The 24,353-nt window shown below is 32.5% G+C and overlaps 2 protein-coding genes across 2 annotated transcripts in view; one reads left to right on the top strand and one right to left on the bottom strand.

The window, feature by feature from the left end:
- The window catches only part of LOC118187434 (DNA (cytosine-5)-methyltransferase 3B-like), a 487,890-nt gene that overhangs the window by 115,400 nt on the left and 348,137 nt on the right, over nucleotides 1-24,353 (top strand). The gene's annotated exons all lie outside the window — the stretch shown is intronic.
- LOC118187428 (organic cation transporter protein-like) overlaps nucleotides 1-24,353 on the bottom strand; it is a 231,287-nt gene that overhangs the window by 9,280 nt on the left and 197,654 nt on the right. Inside the window, exons 6-7 of the mRNA XM_035357647.2 lie at nucleotides 19,910-20,034; nucleotides 8,054-8,268 (exon numbers count right to left, since the gene is read on the bottom strand). Coding sequence (XP_035213538.2) covers nucleotides 8,054-8,268; nucleotides 19,910-20,034 — 340 coding nt within the window. The remainder of the gene's footprint in view (nucleotides 1-8,053; nucleotides 8,269-19,909; nucleotides 20,035-24,353) is intronic.

Genomic DNA, 24,353 nt, shown 5'->3' with positions numbered 1-24,353 from the left:
TCACCAATAATTCCAAGGCCAGAATTCGTTTTACTCTAACACTACGCATAAACTATTTAAAGTCGGTCCTTTCTTTAATTTAAAATACCTAATATCTACACCGTAAAAGAATAAAAGAGGAGATAAATAAATGCACAGCAGATTAGTTCATTTTGTCAGTTATGTGACTACAAAAATTTACATCAGAACTTATAATATACATTCATTCAATGTTAACGTTCAACACTGGATATGCTGCGTACATGAGGCATAACATAACCTTTATACAAACAACCAACATTCAAATACGATTTTAAAATGAGAAACCCACTGTGCAGTCTTCCTATATATATATATATATATATACACCTAGTATGAGCAGCGTTATTCATACCTGCTTCATGTGCATACGCTGGAATGCTAATAAATTGCATATCCTAGCATGTAGTACCTTTCATGACGAAACTTAGTGAAATGATTGCATCATGATCATGCTTTGGAAATATAGAAAGGATGTCATAGCGCGTGTTATTATTAGAGGCTATTAAATACCGTTAGTCAATGTTAATACTGTAAATTTAAAACGATGTTCAATGATTGAGCTTTTGACAAAAATTGCATAACCCAGATCCATTTTATTCGTGAAAATATGATTGCAGTCTATGGTGATACAGTACCTTCATTTGCAACCGTCAAAAAGTGAATTGCCACATGTAGACGGGAAAAAGCAGCATTCGGAAGTAAACTCAGATCAGGCCGCGGTATGGCTGGAATTATTTAGGAAATGTAATCTAAAATATTATTTAATGGAAAACAAACACGTGGCAGCTTCCCAAATTGCTACGAAAATGGTTATCGGTGTGGATCAGCAAATTAATTGTTGCATGAAAAACTGGGTATGTCCGAAGATCTGAGCTAGATATGCATCTAGAATTGTTAAGACCAGAAATGACGAAATATTGGTAGCTTGAAGAGCTGCTTCTCATGATAAACGCTGATAAAAATTTTTATTCACGGCTAGTGACAGGAGATAAAATATGGCCTTGCGAGTGTGAGGAAACCCGAGGGATTTGCCCAAACCCACTATTTCAGAATCCAGGCATCTTCCTTAATCATTTTTAAGATAAATATGGATCACTGCTTATTATGTACAATATAATATCGAGGTGACTCATGTGTTTAATACTTTGACTCAGTTCCAACAAAAAGTAAAGGTCTGGGGCAAACTTAGAATAGTGTGTTTTCTGAATTACAATGCCCAACTCACGTTTCTCGCACTGCTATCCAGCAATACGTTTTTAATTTTTCTTCCATCCAATGTATATACGAGTTTTGTCCCAAGAGAGTTATTTTTGTTTAAAATTCTCAAGCAATATTTGAGTGGTTTACATTACAGCAACGATCATGACTTGGATACCTTTCAGTAGCGGTTTGAAGACTAACAAAACCTTTTTTCAGCTGAAATCCGAATGGTAAGCTAAATGGCAAGCTAATTAATCTAACCTAAATGGACTGCTGTGCTAAGTGCTTTGAAATCACGTACAACAATACAGAAAATAAAAAAATTAATTTTAGACATATTATCAGGTTCAGTGTTCCTCCTTACTTGCTTGGGGAACATTAAATGACCTGACTCGGAACAGGGAGCTTACTAAAGCTATGTTCAATAAATGTGGGAAGTAGACAAGATACACAGGAAGGGTATACGAAACCCTTTATTTTTCTCTCTTTACAATGATTTCCGGACTTCGGAATAAAGAGACCAACCACTTGTGGTCTGAACGTAAGAATATAAAAATATTAACTAAATTCTAACTAAACTAACTTTGGATTAATAAACAAGTGTCGACTTGAAGATTAGCCGTATATTAACAGAAAGGCCGTATGTAGTACAAAGAACTGTTAACACTACGATACGTTTAAAATTATCACGAGGATTAAACCTCTGGCCTTGAAGGCAACCAGCAACCGAGTAAAACTGCTATGGCAAGCGGCCTGCTTCTAATAGCTCCTTCCTCTCTCTTGCTTGGCAAAAAGCCACAACTTAAGTACTTGGCGTTCGCAAGACCAATTTGCATAAATAAGTTAAAGCTTTTAATTCTGGCAGGAAGTAGAAAATAAGAAGTGATAGTAAAGATTTAAAATAAAATAAACGTTAGTAAGACTAGATCCTTACAATATTGCACCGTGTTTTAGCAGTAAAATGTGCTGTATTGAATACCCACCTCCCATGTGTTCCATTTTTTAGAGTACTAATTATAGAATTAATGTTAAAATTTTTCTTAAACGGGTTTCCCTTCTATGTTGAATTAATACTTGGAAGGTAACATTCGTAAAGCAAATAATGCAAGTTAAAATTGTTGTAAAATTCGTATGTAATAAAATGTTGGAATACAATTTTATTATAAATGGGCTATTTTCTATTACTGCGAATATGCTGTCAAAGCATTAGTAATTCAATTGGCACTTGCTCGAATGATGTCCAATTAATGCTTAAATATATTTCTGGCTATAAATACAATTTATGTTCAGTCAATATTTGAATGTTTCCTATTTAAAACTATATTTTCTAAACGCTTTGTCTTGAGTTTCATTATAAATTAGCATATATTCCCACTCTTATTTTTTATTTATTTATTCAATGCTCCCTGGCAGTAAACTTTTAATCATTCATTGCTGCTTCAGCTTAAACAAAATTTATTCGCCGACTCATTGTAATCATTTTGTCCTTCTTCACACTTATTGATAAAATAATTTTTTCAAGTGTAGTAGAAATATATCTTCAACAGATAGGCGGATCAAAACGTTAACTTGAACCGAGACCAGTTACAGGACCTACGGCACTGATCTGACATTACAACTTGACAAATTTTCATCACTACGCCACTTTTTGTCCTTGAACGTTTACTGCCGCTCCACGGTATCATCACTCACTCTGACGAACGTTCGTAACAAGGCAGAAGCTTATATCCACCTTAAAAGAACATTTATTACTTTTCTGTTTTTTATTTTATGCCAAAATGCTGCTTGACGATTTTGGGTATTAATATTCGGTCTCTTTCGATCATTTTTAAAACTGCAATTTAGAGTGCAATTAGCCAGCAATTTATGAATCACTATATAGCAGATGATACGTAATTTTAAATATCCCTACGCGTTTTAATTATTGCATATATTTAATTAAAGGTTAATTGCTGTTCAAATTTTATTCCAATTAATTTATATTTACGTTTTTTATTTTGGTGTTCATTTATTTTCGCATTAATAAAAGTAATTTATCCGGCTTATTACTAATTTAGCCAATATTCTTTCATTACGCATTTATTATATTCCTTCTCTCATTTTATTTTGCATTTTTTTTCACCAATGAATCTCGAAAGACTGGCTGCTTAAATGTTTTTTCTTAAACCTGCAGATTTGATAACTGATCCCAGTAAGGTTTCTCGGAGCAAAATTATAACGGATGGATTTAGAGCTGGATTATGACTATAACATTTTAATGAAAATTAAATAGCTTAAAATTGCTGTTTGCTCTCTATTTTGAATGATACGATTAACAAATATTTTAAGGAAACTATTTTTAAGAAACTTACAAATGTTTTTTTTTTAATATTCCAATTTTTCTATTACTTAACTTGTGTACGGTGTAAGAAGTAAGAATAATTCAATTTCCCTTTTACTCAGACAGATCTTTGAAATTTGAGATTGGTGAAATAATTGAGTATATCTTCTTTCAAAATTTCGTACCTTAAGTTACTTACTTTACTATACTTGGGAATTTTAGGTTAAAATAGCTAGGTATGCCGAAATAGTGTTAAGTGTACTTTCTAATAGGAATTATTTTAAATTTTGAAATATATATTCATTCAAATTTTAAAAAATAGCAAATGAATTTACTAAATAATCAGAGTAACTTTAAAATGTTGTTAACCTAAATGCTCAATTTGATGAGCATAAGAAAAGGCACATTATGTTTAAATCAATGAAATCTTTAAAATATTTGCAAGAGATGTCATTATAAAGTATTTCTTCCGCTTTCCCAGCGTGTCTTCGTGGTGTAGTGATCAGCACACGGAGCCGGTATTTCAGAGGTTCGTGGTTTAATTCCCGGCGAAGGCGGTTGCTAATTTTTCATCTCTCTGGCTTCCAAAAAAATCCTAATGTCTCCACAACATAATTTATAAAATTACAATTATCGCAGATTTTATGTTAACCCTTTAACTGTCAAGTTAATTTGATGATTTATTGAGCGCACATTAACTTTTCCCGAGATACAGTCGGGTTTGACAAAGAGATGAAGCCGAAATAAACGTCTCCCGATATATATTCGGGTATAACAATACGATGCACTCAGAAAACAAATACCTCGAGAAATACTCGGACGTGACATTTTCGAACACCAGTGCTGTGCCCGAGATAATCTCGGACATGACAGTTAAAAGGCTAAGGGATAATTATTTCCATTTGAAAGACATATAATTAAACCTCAGTTGCTAAAATCAATAGTATTAAAGTGCAAAAGCTTGCGAAGAATATTCTAATTATTCATATCTGGAGATTTGTCATATGAATTTAAATAAGATATGCTACGTCACTAAGATTGTTCTATTTGCTCATTTACAAAAATCAAGTTCAGTCACTGATAATTATGCTTGACTTCATGTCTTTTCTAAATTCTCGAAAAGTGTTATTTTTTTCCAATTGCAGCACAATTTTATAGCTATATATTTTAATTTATTGAGAAAAAACAAAATTCTGAGTTTATCACTTCTCGAGAAATTATGAACTTTTCAAATCTCTCGCGAAAATATATGATAAATTATTTGAGTACTGACTTTTATATGTGAGTACAGTGCAAGCAAAAAAGAAGTGCAACAAACTCTTAAGTAGATGGCAACTAAATTACTATTCTGTAGCCAAGCTATGTAATAAATGACATTAGAAAAGTCTTCCTTTAATACACTAATATTTTCTACACTGATGGGTGTGAAAAGACTGCAGGTTTTATGGCGCGTGGAAATACAACACCTTTTAGGTTTGGCAGTTTGCAAGGCTGCGTGGATGACTATTGTTTCAGGCATGAACAGAAAATTAGAGAAAATTTTGATTACAACCGTTATAGTTCTTCTGCAACGCGTTATTTGACTTGTTTCATCATACCTCATTCAGACACTTAATTATCGGCTTTCTCAATATTTTTTAAGTAGTGGAAATATTATGTATGATCACAATTTTCATATGAATTTTTTTGTTTTGCTGTGGATTGCTTATAGATTCTTATAAATCCTTATAAATTTTTTATATCCTTAAAATCTTATAAATTTTTTATATCCTTAAAATCTTATAAATTTTTTATATCCTTATAAATTATTTTATATCCTTATAAATCTTATAAATTTTTTATATCCTTATAAATTATTTTATATCCTTATAAATCTTATAAATTCTTATAAAAACCTTATAATTCCATTTTAAGATCAAAATCAAGTTGGTTTATTTATAAAAACCAAATAAGGTATAAACACCTTATTTGGTTTTTATAAATAAACCAACCGAATAACTACGATTTTTATGCTAAATTGCTTAGGTTATCCCCTCAAATTTTAAAAAATATAAACGTAAAATGAAATGCTTAAGAAAAACACAAGACGAACACTGCTTATCTTAATGACTTACACAATTAATAAATTACAACAGGGAATGCTTGTCCTTACATTTATTTTGTCTTTCTATTCTGGAGTAACTAGCAAAAAATTAATGTCAGTTTCTTAAAATATCAGATTCTTGTATCAAAATTCAATTCAATTCAATCTAGTATTAGTAATATATTTCTCCAGAATATAAAATAGGTTATTATTTCGAGAAATGAAAACTCTATGAAGTTTAAACTCACTAACGTAATATGTAATTACAATGTTTTTAACCATTACTAGTACGTTCACTGCAAAACCTTTACTTCAATTTCCCTAAAAATACAAAAGAATAAAGACATAGGGGGTTACGAAAATCGAAATACTTTTGTCTTTCTTTCCTTTTTTTAAGGCAATTTTTCAGTTTGCGTATTCTACGTAGGAAAGCCTTTTTTTTTAATTTTGATTCTACAGGGTGCGGCAACGTTCATAGCGTAGCTTGACTTGAGTAGTACAATGACGTACTGCATGAATGCGCGCCAGCTCGTGTCGCATTCGTGTACTAATGAGCTGCCATTTTGAGTGTAATAATGATATGGAATGGTGGAGTGCACAGCATCGTGCCTTTGCTGTTGAAAGTTATTTCAAGAATAACCACTCTGTTATTGCTATCCAGCGTCTATTTCGGCAACATTTCAATTTGGGACGTTATGGAAAAGTTCCAGATGGACGGACCATCGCGACAGACATTTCCAGGTAGAGTAATTTCCCGTTTTGGTGACATTTCCTAGCCGCCTCGCTCACCTGATCTTTCATGTGCCAACTTTGGGGCCACCTGAAGCAAGACGTTTACGAACACGTTGTGCCACCATTCCTGAGTTGAAGGATCGCATCAGAACTGCCATCGGCAGTGTCCCAGGGAATACGTTATGCCGAGTTATGGCAAGCTACCAACGCCGCCTAGATGAATGTGTTGTGCAGAGGGGGCATCATTTGACATGCATCATATTAAAAAAGTAATCCACGCAATGGGCAATGACTTACACATTAGTAAATGGGCATACCTTTAACTGTTAATTGACATAAGCGATAATAAAAAAAAAACTAGTTACTGCCTTATGGTGTATTTTTAATATCCTACTAACACTCGGAGTGTATTCGAGATGTCCGAGGTTCCGAGTCCCGTCGAGGACGTTGCTCATTTTTCATGTCTCCTGATTCGAAATAACCTAATCTCTCTTCAAGTATATAGAAAACTTTCATAGTATACTGTCCTCCATGTGCTAAATCCTATCATTCTATTAAACAAAATATATTTCTATCCTATATTTCTGCTTTTCTTCTCCGAGTTTGCACTCTGAAGAAACCTCAGCAGTTTTGCTTAGCAGTTGACCCTTTTATGACCCTTTTATTTCTTTTTCATTTTAGTTATGACCCTTTTTAGTTTTTAGTTTTTGTTTTAGTTTTTAGTTAGTTATGATCCATTTTAGTTATGACCCATTTTAGTTATGACCATTTTAGTTATGACCCTTCTTTTAGTTATGACCCTTTTATTTCTTTTTCATCAATTACAGGCGTTTTGTACAAGCCTGACGTTTTAGTCATTATTGCCATCTAAACGAAATTGCAGTTTGCTCCTTGAAGATCTGGCTCCTGATATAAACTTCCAAAAGGTTACATTCCTTGCCATTTTGACTTATCACATATCAGTCATGCAAAGGAATCTTAAAAGTTTCGCACAGACAAAACTGGACCTATATTAAAAAGAAAAATCCTTTATTGTCCAATATTTTAATCTTTTTTTCTGCCTAAAATTATTTAAAAAAAAAGAGCCCTTAATTGTCGAAATAGACTTTCTTGAGACTTTCCATTAACACAGAAAATATTACCAATTTCTTTACATTTTTTAACACTTCCTTGCTCTCCAAACAGCTCATATTTGTTAATTTTTCTTTTCTCAATTGTCGTTAGTTGGCTTGCTTTCACTGAAGACGCTGCTGTGATACAAAATTCTGAAATCTTGTTGATAAATTTTTTCACGTGCTCTTTCTGTTTCACCCAATCAACTGGCAACCTAACCTCTCGCCTTCTCTACTCCTGTGGTTATTTAAAAGGCTTTACGTAAATATTTTATGCAAAAATTTAAAATTATGTCCATTTTTGACTTAAGCGAATGAATTATAAAAGAAAAATGCAAAAATTGAAAAAACCTTAAGCAATATGTTCCCGTTCAGCGTGGATATTTAGAATAAATATCCTTCCCCAAAAGATTTACTTATCTTTCTAAATGTAAAAAAAAACCCGATTACTTTCCCTTCTAAATGTACCTGTGCAATGATTCAGTGTCATTTTGTTCTCTGAATCTCACAACAAAACACCTTTTATCTACGTTAATATAGTTCTTATTAGATAACGTTCAAATAGCAGAAATGATTAAAACTTACTTTTAGATAAACATCCACTAATAATTCCAAGAATTCCTCCGATATATAGACAAATGACATCAGGCCATTTTCTGCCGAATTTATCCAGAGATAATATGCAGAACATGTTCACAGGAATCTCCAGAAAGGCTCCAACAGAAAATGAGACGTACGTGTTAAAAGGCAAATTACTCGTCTGAAGGCTATTTCCATTGTAGCACAGATGAATAATTAACCTGTAAAAGATACATTTTGATTAAGCAATTAAAAATGATTTATATATACAACGTTAATCGATACCAAGTTTTAACCACACTGGGAACTGGATAATCGAAATTAGAAAGTTCGTTGTTCGAGTCGGAGTACAAACGAATATTCTATACTGATGACGTACGAAATGTATGGCATAAGACATTTATTTATTAATTATAATTATGGTACAAATACGTGTAAAAATTATCACTTAGATATATTCTCACATATAAATCAATTAAATATAGCAAAAAATTACATCATTAGAAATGTTACTAAAATATGTGTTAAAGATATCAATTATTAATGAGTTACCACTGCTTTGAACTCCTTAAATTTGCCAGTTTGTTTAGTAATGCAATGTTTTTATTTAAAGGATTGTATGAAATGTTGAAAAATAGCATTTCTGAAAATTGGCGAATTGTTGGGCGAAAACGGCAGTGAATCAAAGATTTTATGGCTCGAGAAAATCTTGCGCGGATGATAAATGCCTTGGTAGCTTTACATAACGTAATATAACGACACCATAACAAAAAACGAAAGGATGAAGATGTGAGAGTTTCTAATAACAATATAAGGAGCTGAGAAATCAGTAGCTACTAAACTTAATAGTTTTTGTTTTTTAGAAAAATCTAGGACCGCTATGTATTTTTAATATGGGACCCACCTGTAGCCGAATCACGTGAACTGGAGTTTTGATGAGGAACATAAGCCATGCTCTAGGCCAAAAACAGATAGCCGGCGATCGATCAGTTAATGATGGCTAGTTTGTCTTCTTCTTTTGTGGTAAGTTCTGCATATATACGGACACAGATATACGGTTGAAACAAAGACATATGGTAATTTCAAAAACCCCACTGAACACTTGTAGTTCATCCTGGGTTCGAACCCAGAGAACGGGCTAGCTGCATAGTCGGTGTTCGTGAATTTCCCATGTTTAACATGAATACGAGCCAGTTTTACCTAACAAGTTCCCAACGAAGGTATGCCTCTCCTTGGGCAGGTAGCTTTTCGTGTGATTCATCATACTCAAATAAGCAGTCGAGGACAGAAAAGGCCTCAACATTTCATCTCTAATACGTATTTTATTTAAAAACAAAACAGAACAGTTTAAGAACATTTTTCTTGTATTTTGTCTTTTTCTTTTGTGGTAAGTTATTCACATACACGAACACAGATATACGGCTGAAACAAAGACATATGGTAGTTTCAAAAACCCCACTGAACACTTGTAGTTCGAAGCTGGTTCCAATCCCGACGAATAGGCTGCTTGCCTGTGGTTTTTCAAGTTTTCTTCCTATACAGAACATAAACGTAGGCCAGGTTTTCTTAGGCGCTCCATGAAAGCAGTCTGTCCATTAGAGCCTTAGTTTGCGTGTTTTATCGTAATCCATTATTTCCAATGTCATAACATAATTAGTGATACTTACAATATACTAAACATTATAAGGACATTTTTGTCGTGCTGTTGATGCAAACAACATGCATACTACGAAGTCGTCTAAAAGTAGATATATGTCGATTATATGTGGTGGAAACTCTAGATTTATAAAAAGTATTATTGTTATGCTTTGTCAAAATGTACAAAAACTAGATATATAGAAACTAAATATAGAATATAGATGTATAGAATAGATAACTCGAGAGCGTTTTTGTTTTCGAGGTCATTTTTAGTTCGATCTGAATCCTGAATTAAGTATTTTCGGATACTTATCTAGTTAACAAAATACTAAAAAAAATCTGATGTGTACACTACATGACTTCCTTGTACGGAATATTAAATTATACGCATTTTTTCTTGCATTTCATTTAAACTTATTGGACTGAAATAAACCTACTTCACCGACAGCGCATAAACCACAATAGAATAAATGCATTCTTTAAAATTCACTTTGTTTGCCATAGCGACACTCTGGCTCTAGGTTTACTTAACAATATTATATTTCGTTCATATTATAACTCGGAATGCACAAAATTTATATCATTTAAAGAATTATCTAATCATTGCCACATGTTCTATTCAAATACTATAACAAAGCTAGAACGATGTATAAAAGAAATTAAGCAAACGAAACAAAGAAACAGTTTTTCACAGACGATTGAGTATTTCTCATTCAATTAATTCAGTTTTCACTTCGCGACAAGGCAGAAATACATAAAAACTCAATATATCTGTATTAAAAATTACGAAGTAAATCTTAAACGCTTATTTCCTCGAAAAAATTCCAGAAAGGATTAAGCATGATTTAAATAATAAATGAAGGCGTTATCTTTGTTGTTGCGAAGCTTAGTTTCTCTAGATTGGCAACAAATCCGCTATCCTGCTGTTTCAAATGTAAACAAGAGCAATGGCCGCCATCAAAAACTTTATTAAACATTGCGGCACTTAAACAATTTTAAAATTGTTGATAATTCTAAAAATATTGCATACAGATATACTAAAGGCATAAAAACCTTCACCGGAAGATAAGAACAACATAATTCAATCATTTTTAAAGCAAAATATGTACAATTTACAAACATATAAGAGTAAAGAAACTGAGATCACTGAGCCGGGTAACAAAGTGGATATATATATAAATATATTTATATACGTTTGGTGCGGCCGATTGCAACCAAAATAAGAGGTGCACATCTAAATGTTATAGCAGTCCTATATACAAAATTTCAACGTTCTGAGGCTACTCGTTTTTGAGTTATGCGAGATACGTACGTACATACGTTCGTACAGACGCCACGAAAAATTCTCTTCAGAATTCCTTTTAAAGCAGTTTTATAATTTTTTTGGAGGAAAAGAGTGTTTTATTCTGTCCTTACATACAGATATCACGGAAATACACCGTTAAATTGCATTTGAAAGAGGTCAAAATGGGATATTTTCGTTCAAATATGCTGCCTGAAACTTTTCGCGATTACAATACTTCCGTTTTACTTCGTACAAGGAAGTAAAAATAAATAAAACCAAAAACCTACACAAAAAAGTTCAAAATAAATATTCATTAACTAAAACATAAATTCTTTTAACAGACCTCGCAGAAAGCTATCTCTACCTCGCGTTTTGTTAATTTTGATTACATGCTTGAATACAGCAATGTACAGAAGCACTGTCTGCCTAAGAAGAGAGACGTCCTCGCATAGGATTCTCTTAATGAAACCGGCTCTTATTTGCTTTAGACAAGGAGAAAACCACGAAAGTATCCTTGTTATCAGTCAATTCGCTAGGATTCCAGCGCGTGTCAAACTATGAGTATCCAGCCGTCTTAACCCTTTCCGGCACGCTACCTTTTAAAGTCGGAGTTTTGATTAAAAAAAAGGTAGGCAATCTAATTAGGCCTAGAGGCACAAATAAAATTTTGTGAAGATAGCACTTATCGTTTTAATTCTGTGGGTGTGCGCAAAGTGGCACACTGATTGAATAGAGTTTCGAAAAGAGTACTGAAACGAGCATTGTTGTCAATGATCTGACCGATGAGATGCGGAGAAAGAAAGAATACAGACTCTCAGTTGTCCTAGATTATCGGTGAGCCCGCTCTGGGCACAACTAGGGTTCGCCGTTTGATTTTAGGCAAGATTTCAAGGTAAAAATTCAAAACTAATATAGAACAAGGAGATTAGAATACAGCCGAAAATTAACATAGAAATTTCTTTTCAAACAATTCCTTTTATACCCTAAAAAAAAAATCTGGAACATTTCTTCGAAAAATGAGGCTTTTAAAAAACTAGACATAGCTAAAATATATGGACTGGTTTGTGTTGAGCTGCCACCTACTGTAAAGAAAGAAGGTTCAGAGTAACCTATAATAACTTATAAATCCTTTTTCATTCAATTTTTCTGTGCGTACAGGAGGAACGTTTTAGGTGTGTCCAGACTGGACACATTGTGCCGCAAAGGGTTAAACATTCAGTCACCGGTGAGCCACGTTTTATTGAATAACCATTTATGTCTACGCATTCGTTAAAATTATTACTAGTATTTAAAAAGTTTTACTAGTTTATTAGCATTTTAAACATTTTCTTTTCATTCAATTTTTGCTTTCGTTTATATTTTTATTGAATTTAATCCTTATAAAATAAATCGTTTTATGAAATTCCTGTAAATATACATATTGTATGTTGAATTTAGCACTTAATAATTTATAATCATATCGCAAAATACATTTTAACAGAGTGTGCCAGTAAAATAAAAAGTAGGAGCATACAGTGAATTCATTACGTTAAAAAAAGGATAAAATACAGCTTTAGTTTTATTTAAGTTCATGTTTGCATTTATTCCTTGCATTTATCATTAACGTATAAATCTAGGCGAATTTCCGGTTTATTATGTTACGTTTCATGATAAAAGCCTGCGTATAAAAGAGGTTTTGAAAGTTTGTGGTTTATCACTACCGTTACAAGTTTTGTGAATTCAATATGCGTGACATGGTGGTTTTTTTTTTTTTTTTTTTTTTTGTTATTATTCTCAAATTGTTGAGCTGGCAATTTTTTGCCATTAAGCACGTGCATTAAAATTTTCTTCTCTTGCATGAATATTTAATAGCATCCCGTGTCTCTTCGCATAGAATTCTTATGAATACACACAAGTTTTTGCCTTTGCTCTTAAATTTTAGCTTTTTATGGTAAAGACTTTACGGTTCATGAACTTTCAAGTTTTTCCACCAAACAATGTATTATATTTATTTATTCTCTATAATCATCTGGAATATTAAGCGCATTCATCTTTATTAGGTAACTTTTAGTATTAAAGTGAACGTAAAATCTATAAATATCTCACATTTTGTGGAGTTAGTATTTAGTTAACGTATACATTCTGAAACATGAAAAATTTCTATGAAATTTAGACCTCAATCAGAACAAGTAGCGAATTTTTCAAATGTATATTTAAAAAGAAAAATCGGATTCTGAACTTGTAGGAAGGAATAAGCATTCACCCTTTCCGGCACACTACCTGTTAAAGTCGTAGTTTTGATTAAAAAAAAGTAGGCAGTCTAATTAGGCCTAGAGGAGTACACAAGTAAAATTTTGTGAAGACAGCACTTATTGTTTTAATTCCGTGTGTGAGCCCAAAGTGGCACACTGATTGAATAGAGCTTCGAAAAGAGTGCTGAAACGAGCATTGTTGTCAATGAACTGACGGATGAGATGCGGAAAAACAAAGAATACAGACTCTCAGTTGTCCTAGATTATCGGTGAGCCCGCTCTGGGCACACCTAGGGTTCGCCGTTTGATTTTAGTTAATATTTCAAGGTAAAAATTTAACACTAATATAGAATAAGGAGATTAGCATACAGCCAAAAAATAACATAGAAATTTCTTTTCATACAATTCCTTTTATATCCTAAAAAAAATCTGGAAGATTTCTTTGAAAAATGAGGGTCTTAAAAACCTAAACATGACTAAAATATATGGACTGGTTTGTGTTGAGCTGCCATCTACTATAAATAAAGAAGGTTCAGAGTAATCTATAAATCCTTTTTCATTCAATTTTTCTGTGCGTACAGAAGGAAATTTTTAGGTGTGCCGCAAAGGGTTAAAGGGTACCTGCCGTTAAATGTCACGGGCAGAAAGGCCCCTTTATATGAGACCTCTCGTTAAAATGTTAACTATAAATGCAGAGGAATACTTGTATCCTTGAGTAGGCTGATAGAAATAAATCCTCGGAAGCCAGGTTTCTTGAAAATATAGCTTTTTAATTATGTTTAAAATAGAATTGGGTTATACAAAAGGCAGGAATAAATTTGACGTCACATTATGCGGGGAATCTTTTATAAGTCTCATTTTCGGGAAGAGGGTAACCTTATAGTTATATTAAAGATAAAAACCATCCACTTCAGTTATTTAAGATCCGGGATTAAATGAAGTTAAAAAAAAAAAAAAAAAAGTAAAAGTTTCGAAGCAAGCCTTCCGTGACCGATTCATTTCGTTACTGGATTTTCCTTTTTTCAATCCGTAACAATATCATTTACGATAATGCAAAGAAGTAATTTTCTTAGCCGAAATCTAAATATCAGAACTGCGTTTCGTGGACGATTTTAAATTATACCCTCCCCTAACGATTCCTGGTAACCTATAACATTTAACATTTAGATACAAATGAAGATGTGCTTCTCTGTTAAAGAGACGGGTTCCAAGAAAAATTGCTTCATTCTTCTAAGTGCAGCTACAGATAATTCGATTAGCGAGAACAAGCTACTCTTCCATAGGATGCAAATAATATGAAAAACAACTCTTCTGTGGCGCGTTTTTATCCGAGAAGAACTTTATTGTATTAACCTGTCTGGAATACCACCAAAGAGTAACATTTATCAAACTAATTCAGTCACGCAACAATTTTGTAGTATGGATGAATAAAAGAACATCCGGAAAAGGGCAAATATTTTTGTCTACATAATGTGAATGGGATGAACATATAAATTAGAACTTTAAATTAAATAATCCATTTGACTAGCAACAGCGACACTTAAAACTTCGACCTTTAGCATACATTTATTGAAACTCTAATAGAACTCGTTAGAACAGAAAATAAATCTCTAATTTTTATATTTAGAATTATAACTAAAACTTAGATGTAATATAAGAAACGCCGAGAAGTTCTTTGGAAGTCTATATCGTGATACAAATCTGAAAGACTGTACAGATTCAGTATGTAAAATTTGAATTTTCACTAGAGATACTTGTAATTAAATCATAACATATTTACTAATCGCTTATTAACTAGTGAATTATGAATATAAAACTATCCACATTTTGTCGTGTATTTAACACAATGTGTTAGTAAAGTAATTGTAGAACTTTATGTAGTTTTATAGTTCTTACAAATTATTTCCAGTTCTTATAAAACGACGAAGAGATGATGAATACGGAAAACTCTTATTTTGTTTCAAGAAACGACTTAAATTTGATAACGTCTCTACATATAATAAAAGGAAAAGTCTGTCTATGTGTGGGTCTTTCGTTAGTGCCGCGCGTAAGCTAATAGACCCAGGACTACGAAATTTGGCACATAGGTGCATCTATGCAAGAGCCAGTGCACCTCAAAGCGATATTTTCAAAATTCGAATGAGTTTTTTTATTTTATGTTTTTTATGAAATCACTTCAGATCGATAATTCAACAGCAACAATGGCACGCAGCCATTGCTGCTGATATATCACTGTTGCCATTGCTGCTGATATCAGCACTCTTGCCACCCGAAAAGATGAGGACGATAATTCTGTGCAGTTTTTAAATTGAATGTTTCTCTTGGATACTGGACGTTTGTCGAGAGAAGGCAATGGGAAGTTGGTTAATTTATTTATTAGGGTAATTAATATTTGTATTAAAAGATATTTCTTATTTCATTGTATTTTTTATATGTAATACACTTTTATTGAATTTTTTGTAAAGTTGTTTTGCAGAGTGAAATTCTGCGCAGTTTTAAAATTCAATGTTTGGTGTTCCCTTTAGGCATTTTTCCGGTCTAGTCTTAAATAAATATTGTGCAACAGTCCAATAATTTTATGATACGTATATGTGAGGCTGCTCAGTAAGAAAGATACTTCCTCTTTTCTCTTTCTCTGTCATTTGATTGGAACTGTTGGACAGTTTCATTAACTAAAATTGCGGTTTAGAATGATCCCGTATTTGCTAGGTTATTCCGCCAAAGTGGTAACAAAATACTTTTTTTATGGCAGGCACTAGCCATTTTCAGGCTTTGGCCACTATTAAGTTCAGAAACTATGGTTGTTTTTGTATTATGGAGGCACCTAATAAGCGGCCACCGTTGCCTCCTATGAAAAGACAGACAATTTTAAAACCATGCTTTCTTCGGAATTCGAACCCGGGCCATTCGGTATGGCAGTCAGTCATTAACCACTTTCCCATCTGGGTGACGATAGCAAGATACTAAAATTCCCACGCAAAACAGCAAGAATGAAAAATAAGCGCATTTCTCATCGTGCTTTCAGCTGAAATGGATGCTAGTTGCAATGAACAATACACGCAACCATAAAACTTCTTTCGCCTGTATAAACAGGTAACAAAAACATATGAAATGATCCAGAAATCGTATGATGAGAACGCATTCTACAATATTTTGATAGTTCAAGGTGTAAGAAATAAAACAACTTCTCTCATGCGTCCTAGTGGTAGATTTAGCTCTTTGAGCTAGCAACTGGAAAATTTAAGTTTGACTTTCTTTCTTTCTTTCCACCGACAGCGAGGCAGCCGGTCCACTGGGTAGTTAGCATATCGGCCAGGTAGCACCGCTGACGGAAATAACTTGAACAAAAGACACACTTATAAATACATATTGTGCTCAAGACGACTGCTGGGGGCAGTGCAAACAAATGCTGGACGAAGACGATAGCGCATGATGGAAGAAGGGTGCATTGCGGGCGTGAAGAACAATTCCAGTTACATATTTACAGAGTAATGGATAGGTGGTTACAAATACTAAAAGTAATAAGAAGGCCGAGAAGCGCACCATTTGAGAGGACTCTCGAGGGCGGGAGAGACGATGCATAAAGATACTGAGGACGGTAGAGGGAGCCGTGACCTCAGGTAAGAAATATGAAATGAGAAGAGTATACATGAGTTATACGACAAATGGCTTTGTGGCGGAAATTGATGGTATAAGATTGGTATGAATATCAAATCTAATAAAAATGAAAATCATTTAAGTTTGACTGAAGGGCACAGTCGTTTTTTCAAGATTCCTGAATCACAAGAAACGTAATGACTAACCCGAACATTTCCCAAAAAAGTAATACAGGCCAGAATGTAGAAAGTAATTAGGTAATAAGATAAATTACCACCATGTTCATGCGAACGGAATACCTAGCAGTGGCCGTGTGTTTAAAAGCGCAACAGTAGTAGTTAAAACCCGGGTTTGAGTCCCATCAAACGGGTTGGCTGCATTTTTTTACAATTTTTTTACATGTAAAAGGAATACAGGCCAATTTCCCTAAAAGTCTTCCACTGAGGCATCTCTACTCAGTACACAACTTTTCTCTGCTTTGAACTAATTAAAATCAGACAGCATTCCAAAGGAGGACAGTTATGGTACAGTATTTATTATCTCTTAGTTTGATGAAAACACAGCCAAAATTACACTCTGCATTTTTCAGCCGTCATCAGCACAATACACAAAAAATTCGGTTCGTTACATTAAAGAGCAATGCATTTATATAATATGGAAGCTGAATAAAAAATTTAATACCTCGTCAATAAAAACAATTTCATTTTTTATTAGAACATTATACTTAATTTTCTCTTAGCAAAAAAAAAGTAGTGTATGATTTCATGTGTAAATAAATAAATAAATAAATAAAAATATTTTTGCAACAAAATTAATCAATATATTAAACAGAGTTTCTAAATGCAGTAATGCAATTCAATATAAAATGTTCTTATTTACATATTTTTATTATTTTTAGTATAATTATTTCAAGTTCAGTATACACCGTAATTCAATATAAACAGGTCTGACTGTTGTTTAGAAAAATGAAAATAAAATTAAAAAAGAAATTCAAAGCAGATAACATGGTACGTAAATAAGTATCTCCTCGTATTCAAGCGGCTTGTTAGCTGAGGAAATATTTTTCTTACTTTTACTTCACTTTTATTTTTAAAAATATTTTTATCAATATCGACTTACTTGCTGTTATGCGCATAATGACAGGCATATGCATATACTTTTCTTTACAGATATTATTTTCATTCACGTCAATTCTAAGTTTTATAATAACTGTTCTTTTGAATTATGTATACACTTCCGCATGGATGCATGGGTGTGTACAAATTTAAAAAAGCAAGTATGATGTTATATAATTATTTAAAAATAGTCTTTCAAAGTACTAAGATTAATTACTTTTATCCTATATCATTCTATCGACTATTTTTATCTTATGTTACATTACGAAAACCTCTTTATCATGGCAGGAGCGCAGATTCGTAGTGACATATCACTTTAGCAAATGATCTTTGTCCCACTACTTCCAAATAACTAGTCTTCCTTTCTTTCTTTCATTCATTCTCCCTCCCCCAACACACACACTTTAGCGCGTGTGATAGGAGTTATTTGGGATATTATGGAGCATTTAAGTTTCAGCGCTACCAACACTTTTTAGTATCTAACGTAATGCCTCATTAGTCCTCATTTGGGCACTTATTTGTGGAAAGGAAGAGCCCATTTCATTAGTCCTTGAGACTAACTCTAATTCAACGTATGGGTTTTTGCAAAATTTGCGGAGGCATAGAACTTGAAATGAAATGGAGAATATCCGTGTTCGCTGTAATTAGTCTTTACAAAATCCCTTATACTGTTTTACTTTTCAATTGTAATTTTTTGATTTAAAATAGCAGTAGGAAAATTTTTTCCTTGCTATGCAAACTTATTCATTGTCTTGAGTCGATGGTCCTATTCTAGTTTATTATATGTGCTTATTTTCAGTAATACTAACAGTTTTAAAAAATTACAACAAAAAATATTACGCTGAGCAACCAATAATAAAGGAAAAATTATAACGTTTTTAGGTTTTTTATCCATTTTTAACCAACAGTTCATGTTAAGTTTCACTACTTTCCTATTACTTTGTTTTCACCCACGCTTTTCATGCCAGAATGCAAATGAGATAGTGAACGTTTATTCAAATTTAGGTAGAAAGAAGTTCTGTTTAAGCAAGAGTTTCGGAAGTTATATTTAGAGCTTGTCCGTCTATTTCAGGCCATGTTGTTCTGTGATTATTGACTTGACGGCGTTGAGTGTTTCTAGCCAGTTAGCTTTGCCTTACCGGTTTACTACAAACCAGACCCTTTCCTACGCGTTTAAGTATTCTGTGAGCCGTTAGGATAATCTACCACACCTTGAAATTGTTATTTTTTACGTATTTATGCTAAGCCAGAAATGCTTGGCTTATGTAAACCCAAGTTGGGTCATTTGTTCATGTTGTGTTCGAATAAAAAGGGTCTTGTACACCCTTTTTCTGACTGCTGTTTTGTTTCACAAGGCTGGAAGATAATTCTTCAATCAGTCTTTTTAAAGTCTATATGTTCCCAAAGAGACATAGACTTTAAAAATTAAATTGCTGAAAAATAATTTGAAAATATTTCGCCACAGCTAATGATACGGGGCAGTAATACGTCCTTTTTGAAAGTCAGGAGAATAAAGTAGCTATCATCGTAGCACCGGAACCTTATAACTGCATTTGATGCAATTATTGCATTAGAAGATGATATTAAACTGCCGTTTTTCCACTGCAATTCCCTTAAAAGACTAAGAGTCTGTTACTAATGTTATTATGACATAATAACACTAATGTTATTATGACATTAATTTGGAAAGTTTATTACTAAACCAATATAAATCATGACTATAGTCGAAATAACAACAGAAGAATTAAACTACTTTGATAAATTAAAATATTTTCTCTTGTCTCCAAGATGACTGTTAGTTGTTATGAATCGGAAATTCAATTGTGTTCTATAAAATCTCATCATAATTAGGCAATTCTTATGCAGGTCATGATGAGACCATTACATTCGAAGCAGAATAATTAAATTTGTTCGGGCATTTTCAGTTCAGCCTAAAGACGTTTGAAATGATCAATAAATTTGGAGACAATTGAGATATGTAATATAGCTAGCTTACCAGGATATTAGCAGAACCAATGTTTTCTTCCTCATATTAGGATATTTAACGAGACCTAAAGAGGTTTGTAGAAAAGACTCTTTCTTTTCTGGCTTTGTCTCATTTTGGTCCAGTGTTGAATTTCTCTGTAAAATAAAAGATAAGATTTATTATATTGGGCAATTTTATTTGAATAGCAATACATTAATGAAAGGTTTTTATCTATCATGCATAGTACAATTGAAATTTCAAGCTCATTACTAAACCCTAACCTAAAATTAATTCAATAAACTGAAGTGAGCTAAGTATAAAATTTCTATTCCATCAGAAAATTTTAGCTTGAACTTAATTTAAATAGATATTTATGATAAATGTATTTCAAAATGGGAAACATGCAAAGATATTTCACAGACAGAAGTTCGATTAATTCATTCAATTTAAATCCAAAAATTTCTACTGATTTTGTCATACTCATTTGTACTAGAGTAATGCTTTTAATATCCTAATAGTGATCTTTAAATAGACAGCATGTTTAATTGTCCTTGTGTAATATCTTGTGCGTAACTTTTTTTTCTTCCATGTTGGAGAGGTTGTTTACGAAGTCATCTTTCATGTTTCGATGAACCTCGGTTTTAATCCTAGATAATCTATGGACGTTAGTTTAATTGAATATTCCTGTAGGAGTGCAATTCCTTCCATTTCCTTTGGCCAATATCAATATCTTCTTTCTCCTTTCGGATCGTTCAATATCTTTCATACCTGGGAAATTCTTATGAATTGTAAACAGCAGCTAAACTTTTTTAAACATTGATGGTCCTCCGTTCTTTTTCTATATTGACAGAATTTCCATGATCATGACATATAATGTTTGATACTTGAAACTATCAGAAGTTATGGCTTGCCTGTATATTCTTAGCAAAATCGCTTCGTGCTACCGTTTTATCTTTTTATGAGAGAGGGAGGTTCCTAGTTGTTATTTCTCTTCTCCAGTCCTATTTTTCTTCCATTTGCATTTGCAGGATCTTATAGTTTCTTCTTTGCATTTACTGAATATACGCGATTGAGATATCATGAACAAAAGGTTTGTTAATGTAACGTACTCTTATCATTTCACGTATTCCATCAATTCCGCTAAATATGGCATTTTTCTTCTCGCCTTTATAGCTTTCTAGGCTATGACATATGGTAGACGTAAATTTTATTCTGCATTCGGATTCTGCAATAACTGAGTATTAAAATAAATTCATTGAAGCAACTAATTGATATTGTCCAATCTTTAAAAAATAACTGCAGATCTGCAGTAGAGTTTCGATCTTCATACGAATCACGATATACTTAATAACTTACTAATTCAGAAGTCAGACAACAAAAATCAGCGTTATATTTTCAAATTTTTGCATTACTAGTTTCGATGGTTTTACCGAAACATCATCCTCAGCTGCAAAGGTTTGACTTCTGAATTACTATTTGTTCGGCGAGTTATTGTATCTTACTTAATAACTTATTTTTAAGTAAATTAAGACATAAATTTGAAATCAAAGTTAAAACAACAGAAAGTATATTTGCAGATGTAGCATATGTGCTGTATAAGTCATCGAATTGGTAAACCTTAAGTAAATCATAACAGGTTTTTATTGAATATGAGACTTGAACTATTATATGACTTGAACTATAAAAATATTTATGCAATATTTTAATAGTTCAAGTCTTTTTAAATATCTTTTTATCAATTTTAAACTTTTTTTATAAATCTCATTCAACACTTGAAAGTTGGCAGATATAATACTACGGATTGTGTAAAGCAGAATTCATAAGATACATGAAATGTCTGAAACTTTGGTGAAAATAATCATCAAGTTATGTAAAGTTAATTGAAGTAATATGTTTTAAGTTCCTTAAAAAAACTTTGTAAGGTCTGATTATGACACTCACTTTATTGGAGGATTTAAAATTTATTTTTCGAGTTATTTTAAGCTTTCGAAATGTTATTCTTTTATCTTTATTTTATGTTTTTAAAACGAAAGAAAACGATATTTTCGTAAGCAACGAAGCGCGTTCTGTAAACTTCATGACTGACTTCATTTCTTGCGTGTCGTGCTAAAAGGAAGGAGGTATGGTAAATTATAAATATTGGCAAAACTGCTTCAAATTAGAATTTTTGAACGTGACTCAGTTATTAACATCTTTCACTGATTTGATGCAATTGATGTGAAACTTTCGTTTAACGCCATTCATTAATTTTTATCATGCACCTTTTTGATGCCTCAATAAACGTCATCACTTTCAGCTCTACAGGTAATGCTTGAAAGCATATCCTTAACTTTTCCGATTTTTAGACTATGTAAACCTTATAAGACGAACGCAATGCAAGTTATCTGCAATTTAAAGGGTATTTATGCATGACTCAAATCAAGCCAAACAGCATAAAAATATTACGCACGTAGTAAAAAATGCAAAAACCTATATCATCTTCCTTAAATATAAATTGCATAAAACATCTTCCTGCAAGTATTATCTATAATAGAAACGTGGAGAAATAAGGATATCAGTACTGATTCTTTTTATCAGGTACTACGAAGGGAATAACGATGTATCAGAACGCTACTAATCTTAGAATGCAAAGAAGAAGGTAATATAAACCAGAGATCACCAAACCTAAGATCAAGCAGTCCGTCACGATGTTTCAAAGAAATTTTAATCAAACTTCTGTTTAACTTCTAAGGGCAACGAACTTTAAAAGCACTGGAGTATTTCTTCCCCACCATAATGACAATAAATAGTAACTTAATGACAATAAATAGTAAATTAATGACAATAAATAGTAACTTAATGACAATAAATAGTAACTTAATGACAATAAATAGTAACTTAATGACAATAAATAGTAACTTAATGACAATAAATAGTAACTTAATGACAATAAATAGTAACTTAATGACAATAAATAGTAACTTAATGACAATAAATAGTAACTTAATGACTAATAGTAATGACTTTCTTTCAATCACTTCATTCCGGATTTTTATATTTGATTACTTTTACAGAATTATTTTATTTCCATCCGGATGCACACACATGCATGGTAAGAATCAGAGTACAACGCAAACTTAAATGTATGAAAGCTTAGAGTTTTCTTTTGATATTTTAACCGAGTTTCTGTAGTTAAAAAATCAGCGAGAAATACATTTAATGGCATTTGCAAACTTAGCACTCAGAAGTGTTTTTTATACTTACAAAGTTGTTCACACGTGATATGTGGAAATATTTGTAATCTTGTGGGTAACAATCTGTTGCATTTAGAATCAATACTTATCCACTGTCAAGTAATCCCATGAATAATAATTGTTTTAATTTAAGTAGCATTATAATTTTCTTGTTTACAAGAAAAACGAAACCCCGCTTAATTTAAGAGCTCAGTAATATAGCTCTTTAAATGTCATTAAATAAAAAAAATTCCCATTAAAATAATATTTGTCTCTAAAATGCAGGAAACTTATATACTGATCATTTACTGTGAGATAAGAAGTTACAGCTACGAATCCTACCTATTAAGTGTATGAGAAATGTTTTAGCATGCAATTTATTTGCGAAATTCATCATTCAGGTGATGCATGATGTTAAAATAAACATTCATCAGATTACAGATGCGGATCTGATAACACCAAACTACCCCAATTACATACTGAGTCATCTTTCTGAATCACACAGAGAATCCTGCCACAAATCAACTATGATCTCGGAAACATTTTTGTACACCTTCTTATCGCTGGATCATAAGGTTAAAATTACTGTGCGAAGGGTTTAAGAGTTGATCAAGTGTTTGTATTTTGTTTGTGAGAATCAAATGTATGATTCTAAATTCCTGCCTTGCTCAAAATTTTCTGCCCGTTTAAAGAAGCTAAACTAACGATAGTCTTATGCGTACACGTTACTGTCGTCAGACTGAGAGAAGATCCAGTGGTGTTTGAAGGCTCTGATCTTCACCAGTGGGGTTTGATAACATCACAGGAATGATTCGGTTCTCCGTAAGCTCAAACACGATATTTAAAACTTCCCTTCATCTGATAGCCCCAAACCTCTTTACATCGATATCACTGCTGAAGCGCTGAACCGTCACGTGAGGCGTGTAATTTGCTAAAAAACCTGTCACTATCGTAGATAGCTTATCATTAACGAGAACCGTTAAACGTGAACTGAAAATTTTGATTAAACATTATCTTTCGATTCTTTGAATCCGTAAACAAGCTATCGATTTCATTTCTTTTTTCAGTGTGTTTTCAGTGTTTCTATTAAACTGTAAAACAATTCATTACATCTTAGACTGCTGTAAATATACAATATATACTTGAAATATCGAAACTAAAATGGCAAAGGTAAGGTGCGTAGTGAACATGAGAAATGCAATCTTCATACATAGGCGAAAATAATGAAAGGGTAAATAGTGAAAGCTAAAATATTATTATTC

Source organism: Stegodyphus dumicola, chromosome X1 (genome assembly GCF_044657685.1).
Source record: "Stegodyphus dumicola isolate Sdum_Otavi_A_Nest chromosome X1, ASM4465768v1".
NCBI lineage: Eukaryota > Metazoa > Arthropoda > Arachnida > Araneae > Eresidae > Stegodyphus > Stegodyphus dumicola.
Note: the sequence above shows the minus strand (reverse complement) of the source record. Positions and strands in the feature narration are given on the sequence as shown.